Source organism: Narcine bancroftii, chromosome 7, assembly GCF_036971445.1.
Source record: "Narcine bancroftii isolate sNarBan1 chromosome 7, sNarBan1.hap1, whole genome shotgun sequence".
Lineage (NCBI taxonomy): Eukaryota > Metazoa > Chordata > Chondrichthyes > Torpediniformes > Narcinidae > Narcine > Narcine bancroftii.
Window position 1 is genome coordinate 7,129,519 of NC_091475.1, and position 17,196 is coordinate 7,146,714.

The window sequence follows — 17,196 nt, forward strand, 5'->3', positions numbered from 1 at the left end:
CATGTAGTTTTTCAAGCAGAGAGAGTTGAAACAGGCTTTCTCTGAGAGAAAAACACACACACACACACACACACACACACACACACACACACACACACACACACACACACATGCACACACCAGTTCTACAGTGTTACAGTCAGCAGCAGCAACTGGGACTGGAACAGGACAAGCTGGCAAGCTTGTGGAAAACCCCATTTGGAAGACGGGTTGTGAGTGCTTGGTTCAGCCTGGTCAAAGCCCTTGTGCTTCATGCAAGAGGAGAAGACTGACTAGTTAATGTTTCACTTGGAATAAGAGTAACAAAAAGGAACTCTGGTGACCTGAAAGAAAGAGGTTATCATCTGGAGAACCCTGAGGGGGATAGTTTCATTGGCAAGACACTGAAGTGGCTGATGGAAGAACATCATTGGTGGATGTTCTGGAACAACAAATCTCTCTCTGAAAACCGACAAGAACCTTTATGAGCAGTATCCATTTACTTTTCAAGCACCAAAGCCTGGTGAACTTTATAAATGTTAAATTCTGTGCACAGTATAAGAATTGCCTGCAACCAGTGAATGTGGAGGAATGAGAAGTGAGATTGGACTGTGAATCAAAGAACATTTCTGAACTTGCACGCACATTACATACATGTGCGCTTAGAATTAGAAAGGGGGTTAGGTTAGTTAAGTCATTAGTGATAAGTTAAAGTATGATTCTATTTTCATGTTTAAAGATAATTAAAAGCAGCTTTTGTTTAAGTAACCATTTGTCTTGGTGAATATCTATTGCTGCTGGGTTTTGGGGTCCTCTGGGCTTGTAACAGTTTGGATTACCATAAGGTATGCAATCAAGCCTGTAAGCAGAAGTCACCCTTTAAACATTTTGCTTATTAAAATATATCCTGCTAATGCTACAGAATTAGGAGGAGGAATTCTGAGGTGAAAGGGATGACATTTCCTTCAATTTGCAATCCTCAGGAAAAAAAAGCCATTTGGCGTGTAATGCAGAATCTTCTACATCTTGTGTGCTATAAAGGAAAGATACATTTTGTATCAAAGTATGATAGATGGATGTTTTGCTAAATATTAAAGCAATCTTTCTTGGAATTTCAGATTCCCTTCTCGCTAATCTCCAGCACAATGTTGGTGCTTTGTGCTGTATGGATTTGGGAACGCTTGCACTACAGTTTTTTTCCACCAATACACGGAGCAGAAATGGCCTTCCAGAAACTTAAATTCTTCTTGAGCCATGGAAATATAATTCTGTATAAACTAGTTTAATATTTTAAAAACTTATATTTTATCTCTTAAACATGGATGCATCTAGCTGCGCTTACCCATTTGAGTTTTGATGCAGATGTACATACTTCTGAGACAAATTTGTCTGCATAACTGGCTATTTATCTTGATTAATGCAACTACACACCTCAGTCCCTGTACACGTGCTGAAAATTAATTAGATTGTATCTGAATGATTTAATTTCGTTTAATTTATGACATTTTGTTAAGAAAATTGAATCCATTTTAAAAGTAGAACTGGTATTTCAATGCATGTTTGATAGCAAATATTTAAAAACCACAAAAAATGAATATTATAAAGATACTAATAATGGGCTTCTCTTCCTCTGCCTATCCATCCCATGGGAGGATGATGGTTCCTTTCAGTCAGTTTGTGGGGTTTGATATGAGGCTACCCCACACCTCAAAGGAACATCGTGTGCGTGAATGGATTTAGGTGAGTAGGGGGGTTGCACGGGTCCGTGACCTCTCGTCATCCCCTCCCGCATCCAACAGTGTAGTGAGGTCCAAGACAGCTGGGGGAAGTTCTGTGGCAGTGAATGGCCAGACCAAGGTCCAATGAAAGGGATGCCCTTTCCGTGCTTCACAGCACGTGTTTTCTAGATGGCCGTTGACCCTATGAGAGGGTTTGTCTGCCCTTTGACAGGTCTTGTTTTTGCAGGGTATCTAGCCACCCTCCGCACCAGGCAAGCCTGGTGGGGGAGCCGGTTTAGGAACTATGCAATAGGTAGTACTGGTTTACATGGTGTCTGTAGCACTCCAAGTGACCTGACAGATGATCCTTAGTCTGGAGGGTTTGAGTTATAGAAAGGACTGAAACATGAACGTCTCAGACGCTGTGATTGTAGTAATAATTGGCAGGCAGCAAATGGTGGCATAAATCAAGCACCTTATTTTCTCCTGGATTAGGTGAAATAATGAATTTAGGATAAACCATTTAAAACAAAGCAAGGAAACGTGCAATGAGAATTGTTCACCAGTTTAGTCGAAAATCAAATCGAGAGACTCGGAGACCACTGATCCGATTCAGCACAGACTATAAAGTGTTCTTGTCTCTGGTGATGCAGCAAGACAAATGTGAATTTAGCAAACTCATGAATATAGACTTCTCAAATCTGTACGTTTGAAATGTGGATTTAGGTGTAGATTTCAGATCAGTCACGTACATGAGTTTGGAGAAAATTGTGAGTCTCCACTTGGTGAAATGGAGGTGAAAAAAAAAAATCACAGTCAATGTTTGTCCATTTTACACCCTGTCCAATACTGGCATCAAAAGTGTTTCTCTTTCAATTAATCACCATATGATCAAGGCATCTGTCCAATATTTGTCTAGCCATCACTCAACCACGTAAGATGAATGTTTGTCCAGAAGGATCTGTGCTGCTTTCTCAACCTTCTGCTAGGAGCCCAGTAACAATATTTGTAACAAACTATTTCTGCACTTTTTTAACTTTCTTTCCAACTTTTATATTCCAAAAAATTCCACCTGCGGGAGTCTTTTTATTTTAGGGCATAGAAAGGTAAATCGTTATATCCTTTCCCCAGGGCGGGGAATCTAAAACTAGAGGACATAAATTTAAGGTGAGAGGAGAAAGATTTAAAAGGGATTTGTGTGGTATATTTTTCACTCAGCGGGATTGTGGGCATACGGAACGAGCTGCCAGAGAAAGCAATAGAAGTGGGTGCAATTGTAACATTTGAAAGGCATTGTGAAGGGTACGTGGAAAGAAAAGTTTCAGAGGGCTGAATGGGATTAATGTGGTTGGAATGATCCAGGCTTTGAATCCCTACGTTTACCACAGGATCTAGATCAGTAGTTTGAGGAGTGGCAAATGGAATTTAATTCTGGTACGTGTGAGGTTTTGCACTTGGGTAAGTCAAACTAGGAAAGTCATGGCAAGGCTCTGGGGAGTATTGTAGAAGAGAGAGATCGGGGAGTGCAGTTGCACAGTTCTGTGACGTCTTAGGTGGACAGGTTGGTGAAGAAGGCATTTAGGCCAGGGATTGAGTACAGAAGCTGGGATCTTGTGAATCAGGGATTGGCGAGACCATACTTGGAATACTGTGTGCAGTTTGGGATGCCCAGATTGAGGAAGAATGCAAATAATTTGGAATGGATGCAAAGGAGATTCACCAGGATGCCCCTGGGTCTGAGAGGGCTTGAGTTATAGAAAGGAGTGAAACACAGAAGTCTAAGGCGCTGTGATTGTAGTAAAAACACACAGAAATGCTGCAGGAACTTGGCCGGTCTCTCATCATCCAGGTCAAGTTATATTACTGACATTTCGGGCCCGAGGCCTGAATAAGGAAAGAACAGGAAGGTGTAAGAATATAGACTGAAGACGGGGGAGGGGCCCAAACCAACTAAAATTAATTGGAAATGAGAGGAAAGGTGAGAATTGATTTTTAGCTTTATGATACAATTCGGACAGAAAAGGGAAGAGAGAGACAGGGCAAAACTGACAGGAAGAGGGGGGGAGTGTGTAACAGAAACTGAAGAAGTCCATGTCAATGCTATCTGGTTGGAGGGTCCCAGATGGAAAATGAAATGTTGTACCTCCAATTTGCAGGTGGTCTCAGTTTGTCAGTGCATGAGGACCACAGTCAGATGTGTCATCCGGGGAATGGGATGAGGAATTGAAATGGGTGGCCACTGGGAGATCCACACTATTGCAGCGGGTAGGACTGAGGCGCTCTACAAAGCGATCTCTCAGCCTCTCTGATGTAGAGGAGACCACCATAAGAGCCCTAGATGTTGTAGGAAGTTTGATAGGCCAATCTTTATTCCCTCAAGCCTAGAAGTGATCTTATTGAGGTCTACAATTGTAATTGTAACCATGTCCAGAGGTGGAATGTAGCATGACAGTTCATTCCAGTTGTAGATGACACTTGGAGTGAAAAGGTTGCCCTCGAGATCCCATCTAAATCTCTCCCCATCTCCTCATTGAGGTTTATAAAGTGACTTCGGACTTTTTCCCAGGACAGGCTATTCTAGAACTAGCCTGTCCTGGGGAAAATGTCTGAACATTCACTTTATCCATTCCCCTCATGATTTCATAAACCCTAACAAGGTGATAGGGGAGAGATTTATGAGGGATGTCGGGGGCAACCTTTTAGCTCCGTGTAGTCTACATCTGGAATGAGCTGCCATGCCTCATTCCAGCTGTGGATATGCTTACAATTACAGTGTTCAAAGAGCATTTGGCCAGAGATAAGGAAAGAAAGGGTTGCATTCTTCCTCTATCTGGGCATCCCAAACTGCACACAGTATTCCAAGTATGATTCACGAGATCCCAGCTTCTGTACTCAAACCCTGGCCTAAATGTGGATTCAATGCAGGCAAATGGGATTTGGCCAGAATGCCAACGGTTGCCATGGATGTGTGGGGACAAAAGACCAATTCCCTGCTGAAAAACTCTATTTAATGATTTGCATAGCATATTTTGTCTGTTTAAGACCCAAACAGCATGTCACCCTTAAAAAGCATCCAAAGCTTCTAATGAATGGGGAAATCAGTTGTGCATTTCTTTGACAAGTTGCAGCAGTAGTCTGAACCAGAAAGTGCAAGTTAGAATTAAGTGTAGAATGACCTTAATTAATTTTTATTTTTGTGTCTTACTTGGAGCAGTTCGCTTCTTGTCACAGGTACCAAAGATACAGTGGTGGAGATAGCTTTGCGAGCAGCCTGTCAGACATCTCGTACATAGTAGAACAAGTGAGACAGTACAAAAGTGGAGAGATAAAGAGAGAGTTTGAGTGTAGGTGAGACACAACGTCACTTTACTATTTAGTCAGAAGTCTGATAAATGGCAGGAAAGAAACTGTCCTTCAATCTGGTTGTTCGTATTCTTACATGATGGAGGGGGTGGTGACGACGTGGACGACACGGTAACAGGCCCTTTTGGCCCTTGAGCCTGTTCCATCCAATTGACCTACAATGTTTTGAAGGGTGGGAGGAGACCGGAACACCCGGAGGCAACCTATGCAGACACAAGGAGAACGTACAAACTCTTTGCAGACAGTGCCAGATTCGAACCCCAGTCACTGACACTGCGATAGCGTTGCCCCAACTGCTACGCTAACTGTGCTGGAGAGAGTGTTGCCCCGACATGTCGGCTGCTTTACCAGTGGGAGGAATAGTTGGAAGGTAAGAGGGTCTGAACCATGTTCGCAACCTTCTGCAGTTTCTTGCGATCTTCCTGTACCATGCACCCTAATACTGTAGGATGCTCTCATTGCTGTACCTATAGAAGGAGTTGAGTGATGCAGGCGGCATTGCAAGTTTTCCCACACTTCTGAGGAACTGGAGATAATGCTGTGCTATCTTGACCATTGCCTTGACATGGATGGACTACGAGGTGACTCTGTTGTCCTCCAACTCCACCTTTCACCATTAGTATGGACTGATGTTCTCCATCTATAATCAGCTCCTTGGTCTTGCTGACATTGAGGGAGAGGTTGTTGCCGTAGCTGTTCAGCTTTCTGCCTTGTTGTTGAAGACACATCTTGTGGGGGTGGGGGTGGGGGTGGTGGAATATAGAGCAGAATGAATCGGGCAACAGGCTTGTAAACAAAAATATTCACTTTCTGTGCCAGAACCTGTGCTTTGTTACTAATATTACTTGTAAATGAATAGAAACTGAAATGGACACTGGTTAAATTTCTGATGATACATTTCCCTGTAACTATAGTATCAGGACAGGAATGTCATAGCATTGTACAATATTGAAACAACAAGCCAGGTGGTAATGTTCTATTTTTTTCTGACCTAATGGGGAACAGTGCATCTTGGATAACAATTATTCTCTGGATTTGCCCAGCTTAATATAAGCTAAAAGAAAATGGCCTTTTCAATTCGCAGTTAAATACAGTATAGTGATTGGTGATAATATGTCTGTTATTTGCATAATAATATCTGCCCCAGAGTTTATTAATTTTAAATATTTGAGATTAGCAAAGGGCCTTCAATAGTCAAAAAATTACACAATGAAATGAAATGCAGCTGTGTAATATCAGTGAACACTTTTATCTTGTTTCAGATTCTACTTTTTATATGATCAAAGGCAGGAATGCTTTATTGTGCACTCCAGTGATGCACTGCTTTTGATCTCTTGAGCTTTCCTGTTCAATTCGTTGTTGGTTTTTCCAAACGCTGTAATGTACTTATAATGAATTACACGGAGGAATACATTAGAAAGCTTAAGTACCCAGCTGTTGCTACTCAGAACAAGGATCTAACTTCTTGAATACCACGAACTGAGTGCATTTATTTTTCGTTGGCACATTGAGATTTAGCACATCTGGGAATTATAAGATGCTTCCCTCCCATTCATATCAAGATGTATTTTTATTTGAGTTTGTTACCCTATTCATTATGGTGCAGCCTTCTAATCCAGAAACCTTTGTCCCATCGTTTTTAAAATTGACCAGGATTCATAAATCAGAACTACTTTCAGGCAATTATGGTCTTTTTTAAAATACATCCGTCTATTTGCTATGAATTCTGATTAAAACTCTTCTGCAGAGCTTGGGAACTTTGCTCCAAAGCCCGGAAATTGCCAGGCCAGGATCCATTTGCATTAATGCCAAGTTTTCCAAACCTCAGAGGGTTTAGCAGAAGGCAATTGGAGAAGACATTCAGAAAAACTTTTGGTTTGAATGAGTTCTTGTGACATTGAATTGTAACATCTGTGGGAGTAGATTTGTAATCTTTCTTTCTCTGTGGTTCACTGTACTTCCTTTTATTTTTAACAGAAACACCATTTTAATAAAAGTCATGGGTAATTTCAAAGGACATGCACTCCCTGGAAGCTTTTTCCTCCTATTTGGCCTCTGGTGGTCAGTGAAATATCCCATGCGGTACCTTTGCAGAAAGAATAAGAACGTTTGTTACCTTACATCAATGTCCGGGCACCGCCGATTGGACATCATTGAGGGAATTGTAAAAGCTAGCTTCGCACTGATAGGTAAGTCCAACAAGTATGATTTTTGCTTATTTCTTTACCTTCAGCTGGACTATCTCTTCTATTTTGAAAACTGATGAACAAAGTCCTTGATAAGTTTGCATCCCACCAGCATTTGTAGATTTTGCTGTGTTATTAACCAAGGGCCGGATGCTTCAGGGTAAAGAAATGGCAGTGAATGCCAAGGAAGATCAAGAAGATCTTGATTGGGACAGAGGGTGGCACAGTTGGTGGAGCACTTAGTGCAGCGCCTTTATGGCGGGACCAGGGTTCGTATCCCGCACTGTCTGTAAGGAGTTTGTACATTCTCCCTGTGTTTGTTTGTTTGGGTTTTCTCTGGGGTGGAGGGGGACCTCCCATTTCCTCCCACCATTCAAAACAAAAAAACACCGTACTGGGGGTGCAGGTTAATTGGGTGGCACAGACTCGAGGGCCGAAATGGCCGGTTACTGTGTTGTATGTCTTTAATTTAACTGGGTCCAGCAATACAACAGGGACTTCTCCGTGTTACCCACCCAAAACATCATTTGAGTAAGTAGTTAAACAAGGAAGACTGCAGAGGCTGCGATTGTAGTTTAACGCACAGAAGAGCTGGAGAAACTCAGCAGGTCACGCAACGTTCTTTATGGCAGAGATGCACGAAGCGTTTTTGGGCCTGAGCCTTTCATCAAGGTATGAAGAAAATGCAGGCAGGCACCTGAATTAAACGGTGGGGGAAGGAGCACTGATCCACAGGTAAGAGGTCCTGTGTGGGAGGGTAGAAGAGAAGAGGCTGGGAATTGATGGGGGGGTGGGTTCTCTGAATGGAGAGGAAAGCGGGTGGAGAGCTGGAGCAAAGGAAACAGGAATCACAAGCTCCTTTTGTTAATAAAGTTATTTACATTTTTAAAGTCTTTTAATATCAAAATATAATTTTAGAACTGTGCTGTTCTGGGTTTTCAAAACTACGCTGGAAGAATTTCTCCCTGTCAGAGCTGAACATTTGCCCTGCATTCTGTGGCCAATTATAAATGGTGTAAATGCACAGTAGATCAGCCAGCAGGAGATGAGAGAAGGGAAAAATCATTGCTTCAGATAAGAGGTGCAGCCTTGCGGTCCCCCCACCTATCCCTGGAAGAGATGGACACGACCTGGGTTCTCATGGCTCTGCCTTGCTACTCGGTGGAGGAAACGTTCACTGTAAGGTATTGCTTTGCCCTCCATGCAAGGAAGAAAAGCACAGCCTTGGTCTGCCCCAGTGGGTGGTGGGGAGTGACGAGGTAATGTATGTACGTGGGGAATATGAGCCACTCAGTACCCAGCAGTATCTTGTGAACTATCACAGAGTTAGATTGCAAAGCAAATTAGTGGATTTCATTTAAAGAGCAATAACTTTAGTTTATATTTCAGATTTATTGTCAAAGTACATACAACCGTGAGATTCTTTTTGCTGTGGACGAGGCAGAATTATAACTTATTGGGAGTGCAAAACAAAAACTACACAATGTACACAAATAAATAAATGTAAACAAAGTGCAGAAGTAAGAATCCTTCCCTCCTTTTACACAGCCACTTCAAGGTGGGAATATTGCACCACCCCTTCTGTGTAAAAGGTATGAACATGGGATTGTGGGGAGAGGGGGTCATTCCAGTCCCACCTTTAAGACGTCAGTGGAGGTAGTCACAGCGCCAAATTGTGTAAAAAGGGTGAGCCAGCAGGACAGGAAAGATGTGTATGTTATACATCACACTAGATGCTGTTGTGTAACACGTCACGCCTCTTTTGCTTCTGGAACACTGGCGTGCTTGGTAAAATGACTCACTGGGGCAGCATTACACCGGCATTGTTTGATTCAGCATAAACAAGCAAAGCTGGCTCAATGATCGGTCTTTACAGCAGTATTGTGGGATCTCTGTGTAAAAAGGGCTCAAATGAGTCCCTGTGGAGTCTGATGGTGGAGGGATAGCAGCTGTTCCTGAACCTGGAGGTGCAAGTCTTATGGCACCTCTACCTCTTTCCCGATGGCAGCAGCAAGAACCGAGTGGATGGTGTGGTTCATCTCTGGATATTAATATTGGATGATGCCTAACTGCACGAGAGAGGCTTATTTTTCTACGTGTGATATTTGCTGTTTTTCTCCCCCACCCCCCCCCCAAAGAATGCAACTTGTAAACCAAATTGTACAAACCAGCTTCCACATTTGTGTAACTTTAATGCAATTCTCATGCGTAATTTCTAAATTGCAGACGTTACCGCTTGCCTTTAAGTCAGAAGCTATTTAAAATGGCTAACAAACCTCCCAACCCCACGTAATTGGGCTGTGAGAAGGGAGAAGACAGGAACACCACCCAGACATGGAGGTCAGGATTTAACCTGCGTCACTGAAACCAAGAGGCAGCAGTTCTACAAGCTGCTGCACTCTGCAAGTTCACCCTTCACCTTAACACTCGAGTCTCTCAACAAAATGGTTAAAAAAAAACGAGAAATCAAAAATAAAAAAAAATACTTGCTGTTAATGCATTATAGCTCAGAAAGCACGCGTCCCACCAGCATTTGTAGATTTTGCTATGCATTATTAACCTAATAATGAAATTGTTCTTGCATTTCACAAATACCTCCTAACCTAAATCAGGTCCTTCGGTCGGCTCAGAGAGGCATAACATCAAAACGTGCGGATAACCTTGGTTTGTCTCTTTCTGCTTTGTGTATGTTGGAACATTATCTGTTTTGGAGAAATTTTTTTCATTGAAATTAGAGGTCAGGTTTATTTTGAACTTGGTTTTCTCTGTGGTGATGAGGAGAAAATCCTGCCAAGCATTAATGTTTACCTGTTGCCATGGTGCGGTCCCCTGATTATACCAATTAATGCTTCAACTGCTGCTACTGAGCTAAATTAGATCCAGCCTGCTCTGCCTGTCCATCAGAGCTGGGCAGGTGGCACAGGGAAAAACAAAATGACAGAGTGGAAAATGACGGATTCTTGGAGGTTTCCATCAAAGGACCTGACTCAGGGCATTGTCAGCATTTCTTTAATACGATCATTCCACCGAGGTTGGTAGAAAAGCTGACGCTGCTGGGACTCTAACTGGATCCTGGACTTCCTAATGGAAAGACCACAGTCTGTCCGGGTCGGTAGCAGAGTGTCAAAGTACCGTCACGCTGAGCACCGGCACACCTCAGGGCTGTGTGCTCAGCCCGCTCCTGTTCATGCCACTGACCCACGACGGCATCGCCAGATCCAGGTCCAATAGCGTCATCAAGTTTGAAGATGGCACCGCAGTGGTTGGCCCCATCACCAACAGCAATGAGGCACACTGCAGAGAAGAGACGCAAGATCTGGTGAAATCGTCCAAGAGTAACAATCTGAGTTTCAACGTGGACAAGACGAAGGAGATGATTGTGGACTTCAGGAGGACCAGGAATGACCACCCTCCACGACACATCAACAACTCTGTAGTGGAGGGAGTGGAGAGCACCAATTTCTTTGTTCACAACTACTGACCTCTCACCATCTCCTCTCTTGTCAGGAAGGCGCAACAGTGACTGCACTTCCTGAGAAGACTGAAGCGGGCAAGGCTACTGCCTGCCATTATGTCAATCTATTGGAGCTCTATCGAGAGCATTCTGGCCGGCTGCATCATGATGTGGTACAGTTGCTACAGTGAAATGGATTGGAGGTCAATCCACAGGACCATAAGAGAGGCAGAGGGGATCACTGGGGTCTCCCTCTTCCCCCCCCCCCCCCCATTGATGTGATCTATCTTCAGGGATCGTTGTCTGAAGAGGGCGCGCAAAATCAGCTTCCACCCCACGCTCAGCACTTTTCAGCTGCTCCCATATCAGAGCCAGAACCACCAGGCCGAGGACCAGCTTCTTCCCACAGGCAGTGAGAACGCTGAACGACCAAAGAAACTGCTCACACTGACCATCGGGGACTCTCGTATTCCTGAAACAATATTTACTTTTATGTGTGTTTATGTATGTGATTTTTGTCTAGTTGTGTTTTGTACTGAGGAGCGGAGAATGCTGTTTCGTCGGGTTGTACTTGTGCAATCTGATGACAATGAACTTGATTTCCTTCTGAAACGTTGGTTGATGAAGCTGCTCATTTTTCCAGTGTTTTCAGCTTGCACCCATGGTAAATGTGATATTTCAGCGATAACACCGCTGCAGAATTGGGTGCTACAGCTACGCTTTTCAAATGACAGCAATTTACACAAGTCTCAAAAATATTCACAATATATTCAGTTGTTAAGAAAGCACGAGGCCACTCTGCTCTGTACCGTCGGGTGTTAGCTCGTGCTGGACACTCATTTGAAGATGGAGAAAAAGCCACACTGGTGGTGATAACAGAATTATAGTAGAAAATGTGAGAAAAGTTGATTAACTATTTGTGTTTGGAATTGTAATAGATTTCTAGCCATGCAATTATTTGAAGATTTTTTTATTTTTATTTAGGCAGTTATTGGTGCCAAATATTGATTTTTTTTGGGAACCACTTGAAATCTAGTAATTAAGCATTGTTACAAACATAGAACACTACAGTGCAGAAGCAGCCCCTTCGGCCCATCTGGTCCGTGCCAAACTATTTATTCCACCTAGTCCCATTGATCTGCACCTGCACGATAGCCTTCCACCCATGTCCCTGTCCAATCTTCTCTTAAACAATGCAATCGAATCCGCATGCTCCACTTCCACTCTCACCATACTCTTGAGTGAAAAGGTTCCCGCAGATGTTCCTCATAAATATTTCACATTTCATCCTCCTGTTTCATTTGAACTCCCATGGTAAAAGCCTGTTTGCATTTACCCTATCTATACCCCTCACAATATCTCTATCCAAGCTCCCCTATTTCTCTGGTGCTCTGGGGAATAAAGTCTGGATCTATTTCAACCTTTCTGTAAACTCAGCTCGTCAAGTCCTGGCAACATCCTTCTAAACTTTCTTTGCACTCTTAATGTTATTGACATCTTTCCAATAGATAGTGGCCCCAAGCTGCACACAATACTCCAAATTTGGCCTCACCAATGTCTTGTACAACTTCTCCATAACATACCAACTCCTGCACTCGTTTCTTTGAGTTATGAAGGCCAATATGCCAAAAGCTTTCGTTACCACCTTTTCAAGGAATTGTGTATCTGTATTCCCAGATCCTCACCACACTGCATAGTTCCCTACCTTTTACCGTGCAAGTCCTACATTGGTTCTTCCTCCCAAAATGCAGCACCTCACACTTGTCCACATTAAATTCCATCTGCCATTTTGCAGTCCATTTTTCCACCTGGTCCAGATCCCTCTGTTTTGAGGGCCTTCCACCATATCTCCAATCTGTGTATCATCCGCAAATTTGCTAATCCAATTTATCACATCATCCATATTTGTTGCTGTTATTTACATTTTTTATACTTTTATGAAGACAAAATTTTAGATTTGTGTACTGTGATGAATATTTAAAAAGACATCTGTCTGTATTACAGGTACTCCCTGACTTGTGTCTGTATGACTGAAAGTTTGTTAAAACCTCATATATTTTGTATATTTTTTATTTGACAAATTATAACAGAGATGCAAGGTGTGTAAGAGCCAAAATGTGCATCCTGAGGTCTGTAGGCTGGGCGTGGCCATCTTAATTCCTGTGCACAGGCATGAGTCTTCGGTGGGTGTATACATGGTTTGCAAATTGGTGTTCGGTTGGCACGTGCGCAAGAGTTAAGAGTGCAAATTCAGTATCGTTAGAGCGCATAACTCTTGCATATGCGCCAACCAAACTCCAATACATGAACCCACCATGCTTGCGCCAACCAAAGACTCATGCATGTGCACAGAAATCAAGCTGGCTGCACCCAGCCTGCGGACCCCGGGACACCGACTCACAAGGTAAGTACGCACATTTTGGTTCTTGCACGCCCTGTATCATCAAATAAAACATAAACTGTGTCAATTTTATATTTTTAAAATTTCTCTGACCTGCGTCCAGTCTGAGATACGACTGATCCTTCAGTCCGAATAAGTCGGGGAGTATGTGTACTTGGATTTTGCTGTAGTTGATTTGCATGAAAGCAGCTAGAAGTGAGCATGTTAAAGTGGGAATAGGTCCAAAATGGACTGAATAATTATCACAAGCAAAATCGTGAAATGGTAACATTTTCAAATTGTGAGAAAGTAATGAAGGCTTTGAAATATTCAAGTCAACGACAATGTATGCCACTTATTTACACTAGTTTGCCATCAATTTCCCAGACTCCTGAGTCGCAGTTTTAATCATTGTGACTTGGTAGAGCAGTGTATTTGAATATTCATATCAAACAACCCCCTCAACAAATTTGTTTATTATCAACTGAAATTTAAAATAAAAAATTCTGGGATGATTAACTCGGTGACAGGATACTGTTCATCAATCTCTGTTTTCATTGCTATCCGTTCTCTCGTAACTTGCAACAAATGGCACAATTATAAACATTACCACAACAACATTGATTTATGGAATTGTATGATCGATCTTGCTGACAGTTGGTATTGGACTTGGCAGCTTAATTAAACAACTGATCAATTTAGAAGGTCTGCAGGGTGATGGTGACATTTTGGCCTGGAGTGCGGAAACTTGGGACAGAGTGTAATTTGCGTCAGAGGGGTACATTCTGTTTGTGATTTTCTAGTTTGCAGGAAACCAACAATCCATAGAATTATTTCTGTTAGAGGATAAAACGAGTAACTTTTAATTTGCTCTGCTTGGCTAATCTGCATGAAACAGTCTGTTATCACGCAGTAGAACAAGGAACCACTCCTCTGGCACGTGGTCTCATTTTAAATTTAAACGTAGACATGTAGCACTTAACAGGCCCTTTCAGCCCATGCCACCCAATTGACCAGTGACCCGGTACGTTTTGAAGGGTGGGAGGAATACGGAGGAAACCCACGCAGGCATGGAGAGAACGTACAAACTCCTTACAGACAGGGCCGGATTCAAACCCCAATCACTGGCGCCGTAACACCGCTGCGCTAACCGCTGCCCTGAACTTGCTTCTTCTATACATTCTGCTCAGTTTCTCAATATTTTGTGCTTTCAAGGAGGTGCCAATGGAATTTCTTGTTTTTTGGATTTTTAAATGATTTTTTATTTAATACTTCACCGTGAACCATGTCAATAACAATATATACAAACATTCATCCTTAAAATATACACAGAGACATTTTTATTTCTCCCCCCATCCTCCCCCCGATAACATAGAGCAAGAATAAAAGAAAGAAGAAAAATAAATACACAATAAAATAACACAAAAGAATAAAAAGAAATCGTGTCGTCCAAAATTCCATATTTAAGTATTTTCGTACTTGTATCTTATTACTTCAAGAGGTATGAAATCGGCGGTTTCTAATAAATTCTATGTATGGCTCCCAAATTTGTTCAAATAAAGTATGTTTGTCTTTTAGCTTGTAGGTAATTTTTTCTACTGGAATACACTTGTTCATTTCTATGGACCATTGTTGTAATTTTAAGGTTGCCTCCATTTTCCAAGTTATCATTATGCACTTTTTTTGCTGCTGCGAGAGCGAACATAATAAATCTTTTTTGAGCCCTGTCTAATTTTAAGTGTAATTCTTTGTCTTTGGCAACGGAATTTCAAGCAAGGAAATGGATGTGGCAATTTTAGGTGGGGAATTATTTACAAAGAAGAAAATTGGGGCAAAATGATTTATTTTGTTCTCTTTTGGTTTATCAAATTCTATAACCAATAAATATAATATGTGAAGTGTTCACCACTTTGTAAAGAACGATGCTGATGAAGTACGAGGGTGATCGGCTCTTAGGCTTTATTTTGTTTTGTGTTGCAGGTATGTTAGCTGAGCAATTTGTCCCTGATGGACCCCATCTGAAGCTATATAACCATGAGGATCAGCATTGGGATCACCTGATGAACTGGCAGCATGCAACGATGTATCTCTTCTATGGTATCTCAGGGATAGTGGACATTATTGTTCATTTAACACCTTCAGTACCATTAGCCCTGGATAGACTCATGCTTGCTATTGCGGTCTTCATTGAAGGTTTGCTCATTTATCCTTAAAAGAATTTTGGCTTAACGGTGACTGAGCTAGTGCCCAAAGGAGCGCACGTAACAGTTTCATGGTGGTCTGACAGAAGACCTAACGCGCTTATCCCAGGTGGTTCTTTGTCAAAACCAAAATAATATTATCAGCCAGATCCCTGGAACGGGCAAGGCCCTCATTTAAATTGAGAGCACCTGATCATACAGCACTCAGTCTGAAATGTGCACTCTTTACCTCGGTGCGTTGATGTCGGGGAGTTGAAATCTTCTGGCTCTTAGTTCAATTACTGATGCTTGTACTGGAGGTAAAACACTATGTCGTCACACATTAGTAACTGAAATCGCACTGTCAGATTTCCATTTTTCATTTCACTCAATTGACTGGTGTGTGGCTTTTTCCCTCTATTCACATTCTTAATTAAACTGTTTCACAATTGTTCATGGACAACTTTTATTGATGATATTTCTACCTGTCAGGATAATTGTATCTGCTCTTTTAACCCATCCCTTAAATAAGAAGTAAATCACAAAAACCTTCAAACCGTGGTTGGTGTATAAACACATGATGTCAGAGAAGCTCAGCAGGTCAAACTGTGTCCTTTATACAGCGAAGGAAGATACAGAACCAACGTTTCGGGCTTGAGCCCTTCATCGAAGTATGAGAAAATACCGGCAGGCGTCCCAACAAGAGTGGGGGAAGGCAGGAAATGGTAGAGAAAGGAGGGAGGGGACAGCAGCAATGAAAGGGAGGAGGGGTGGGTGAATGGATGGGTGAATGGAAAGACAGGAAAGGGGGAGGGGAAAGAAAGGTGAGCAAGTTTAATGGAAAGCAGTAAAATCAAGGTTCATGCCATGTGGCTGGAGAGTGCCCAGACGGAAAATACGGTATTGTTCCTCCAAACTGAGGGTGGTCTGGGTCATGGACAGTCATGAGTGTGGGCGTGTGACTCAGAATTGGGCACTGGGAGGTTGCTGTTGTTGAGAGTGGAGACAACCAAGGTGGGATGATTCATTATTTACAAGTGTTTACAGTGAAAAGATGTCAAAGTTCAAAATGGCCCTTGTTAACTAAATGCAATCAGTTCGATGGTGTTTATGATATGATTAACATAAGGACCTATGTATGTTGAAATTTACCTGAAATTGTTGAATTTGATATTGTCTGGAAGGTTGCAATGTGCCCAGATGGAAGATGATGTCCATCAAGATAAGATTGCACCTTTTTTATATAAAGGAGAGAAGCTCTGAACGAAGCCTGTTTCTCTCATTCCTCAATTTTCCTTTTGTCCCAGCGAAGGGTGATCCTCAGATCTAAATGGATCACTTCTGAACATGTGTATCATATTCATTCTGATCAAAATTCAATGTGCTGGATGTTGTTCCACTGTCCAGCTTGCAAATCGGTAATTAGTATTAAAGCAAAAACAATGTCCAAATCCATGATTTTAACCGATTATATTTTTCAAAGGGCCCCTAAGAATGTACCAAATCCCACTTTTTAGGATAAAGCAATATGTTATTTTTGCTATTTTACATACTCCCTTGTTTACATTTGTATAATAACCTTGCGGATTCCTTGGTTCCACTGTTGGTGCACAGTAACTATGATGCAAGCAGCACAAGAGCAACTTTTTAAAGCTGCTTTAAGACCTCCAAAACCAGCTACAGTCTATTCCTTATGTCATAAGATCAAACCAGCAAGCACAAAGAAGGCGTATCACACAGGGGTAAAGATGAACAATTACTTTATTAACAAAAATTCACCTTCAAACTTTAATTCAAAATCCCCCTTTTATAACAATACCCATTGGTTACTATGCAAATTTCTACAAGTGTAAAACTAATAAATTCTCCAGCCTAAATATAATATATGTAATTAAAGTCTAAGTTATATTTCCAAGCAGCCCACAGAAAAACTTAG

General features: G+C 41.9%; 1 protein-coding gene across 3 annotated transcripts in view; it reads left to right on the forward strand.

Moving 5' to 3' along the window:
• The window catches only part of tmem45a (transmembrane protein 45a), a 53,762-nt gene that overhangs the window by 22,177 nt on the left and 14,389 nt on the right, over window positions 1-17,196 (forward strand). For 2 of the 3 annotated variants that reach the window (XM_069888722.1, XM_069888721.1), the window contains exons 2-3: window positions 7,038-7,249; window positions 15,061-15,273. In XM_069888722.1, the coding sequence (XP_069744823.1) occupies window positions 7,060-7,249; window positions 15,061-15,273 (403 nt within the window). In that variant the 5' untranslated portion in view covers window positions 7,038-7,059. Of the gene's footprint in view, window positions 1-4,976; window positions 5,046-7,037; window positions 7,250-15,060; window positions 15,274-17,196 lie in introns of those variants that run through there. The other variant, XM_069888723.1, reaches the window with a different exon arrangement.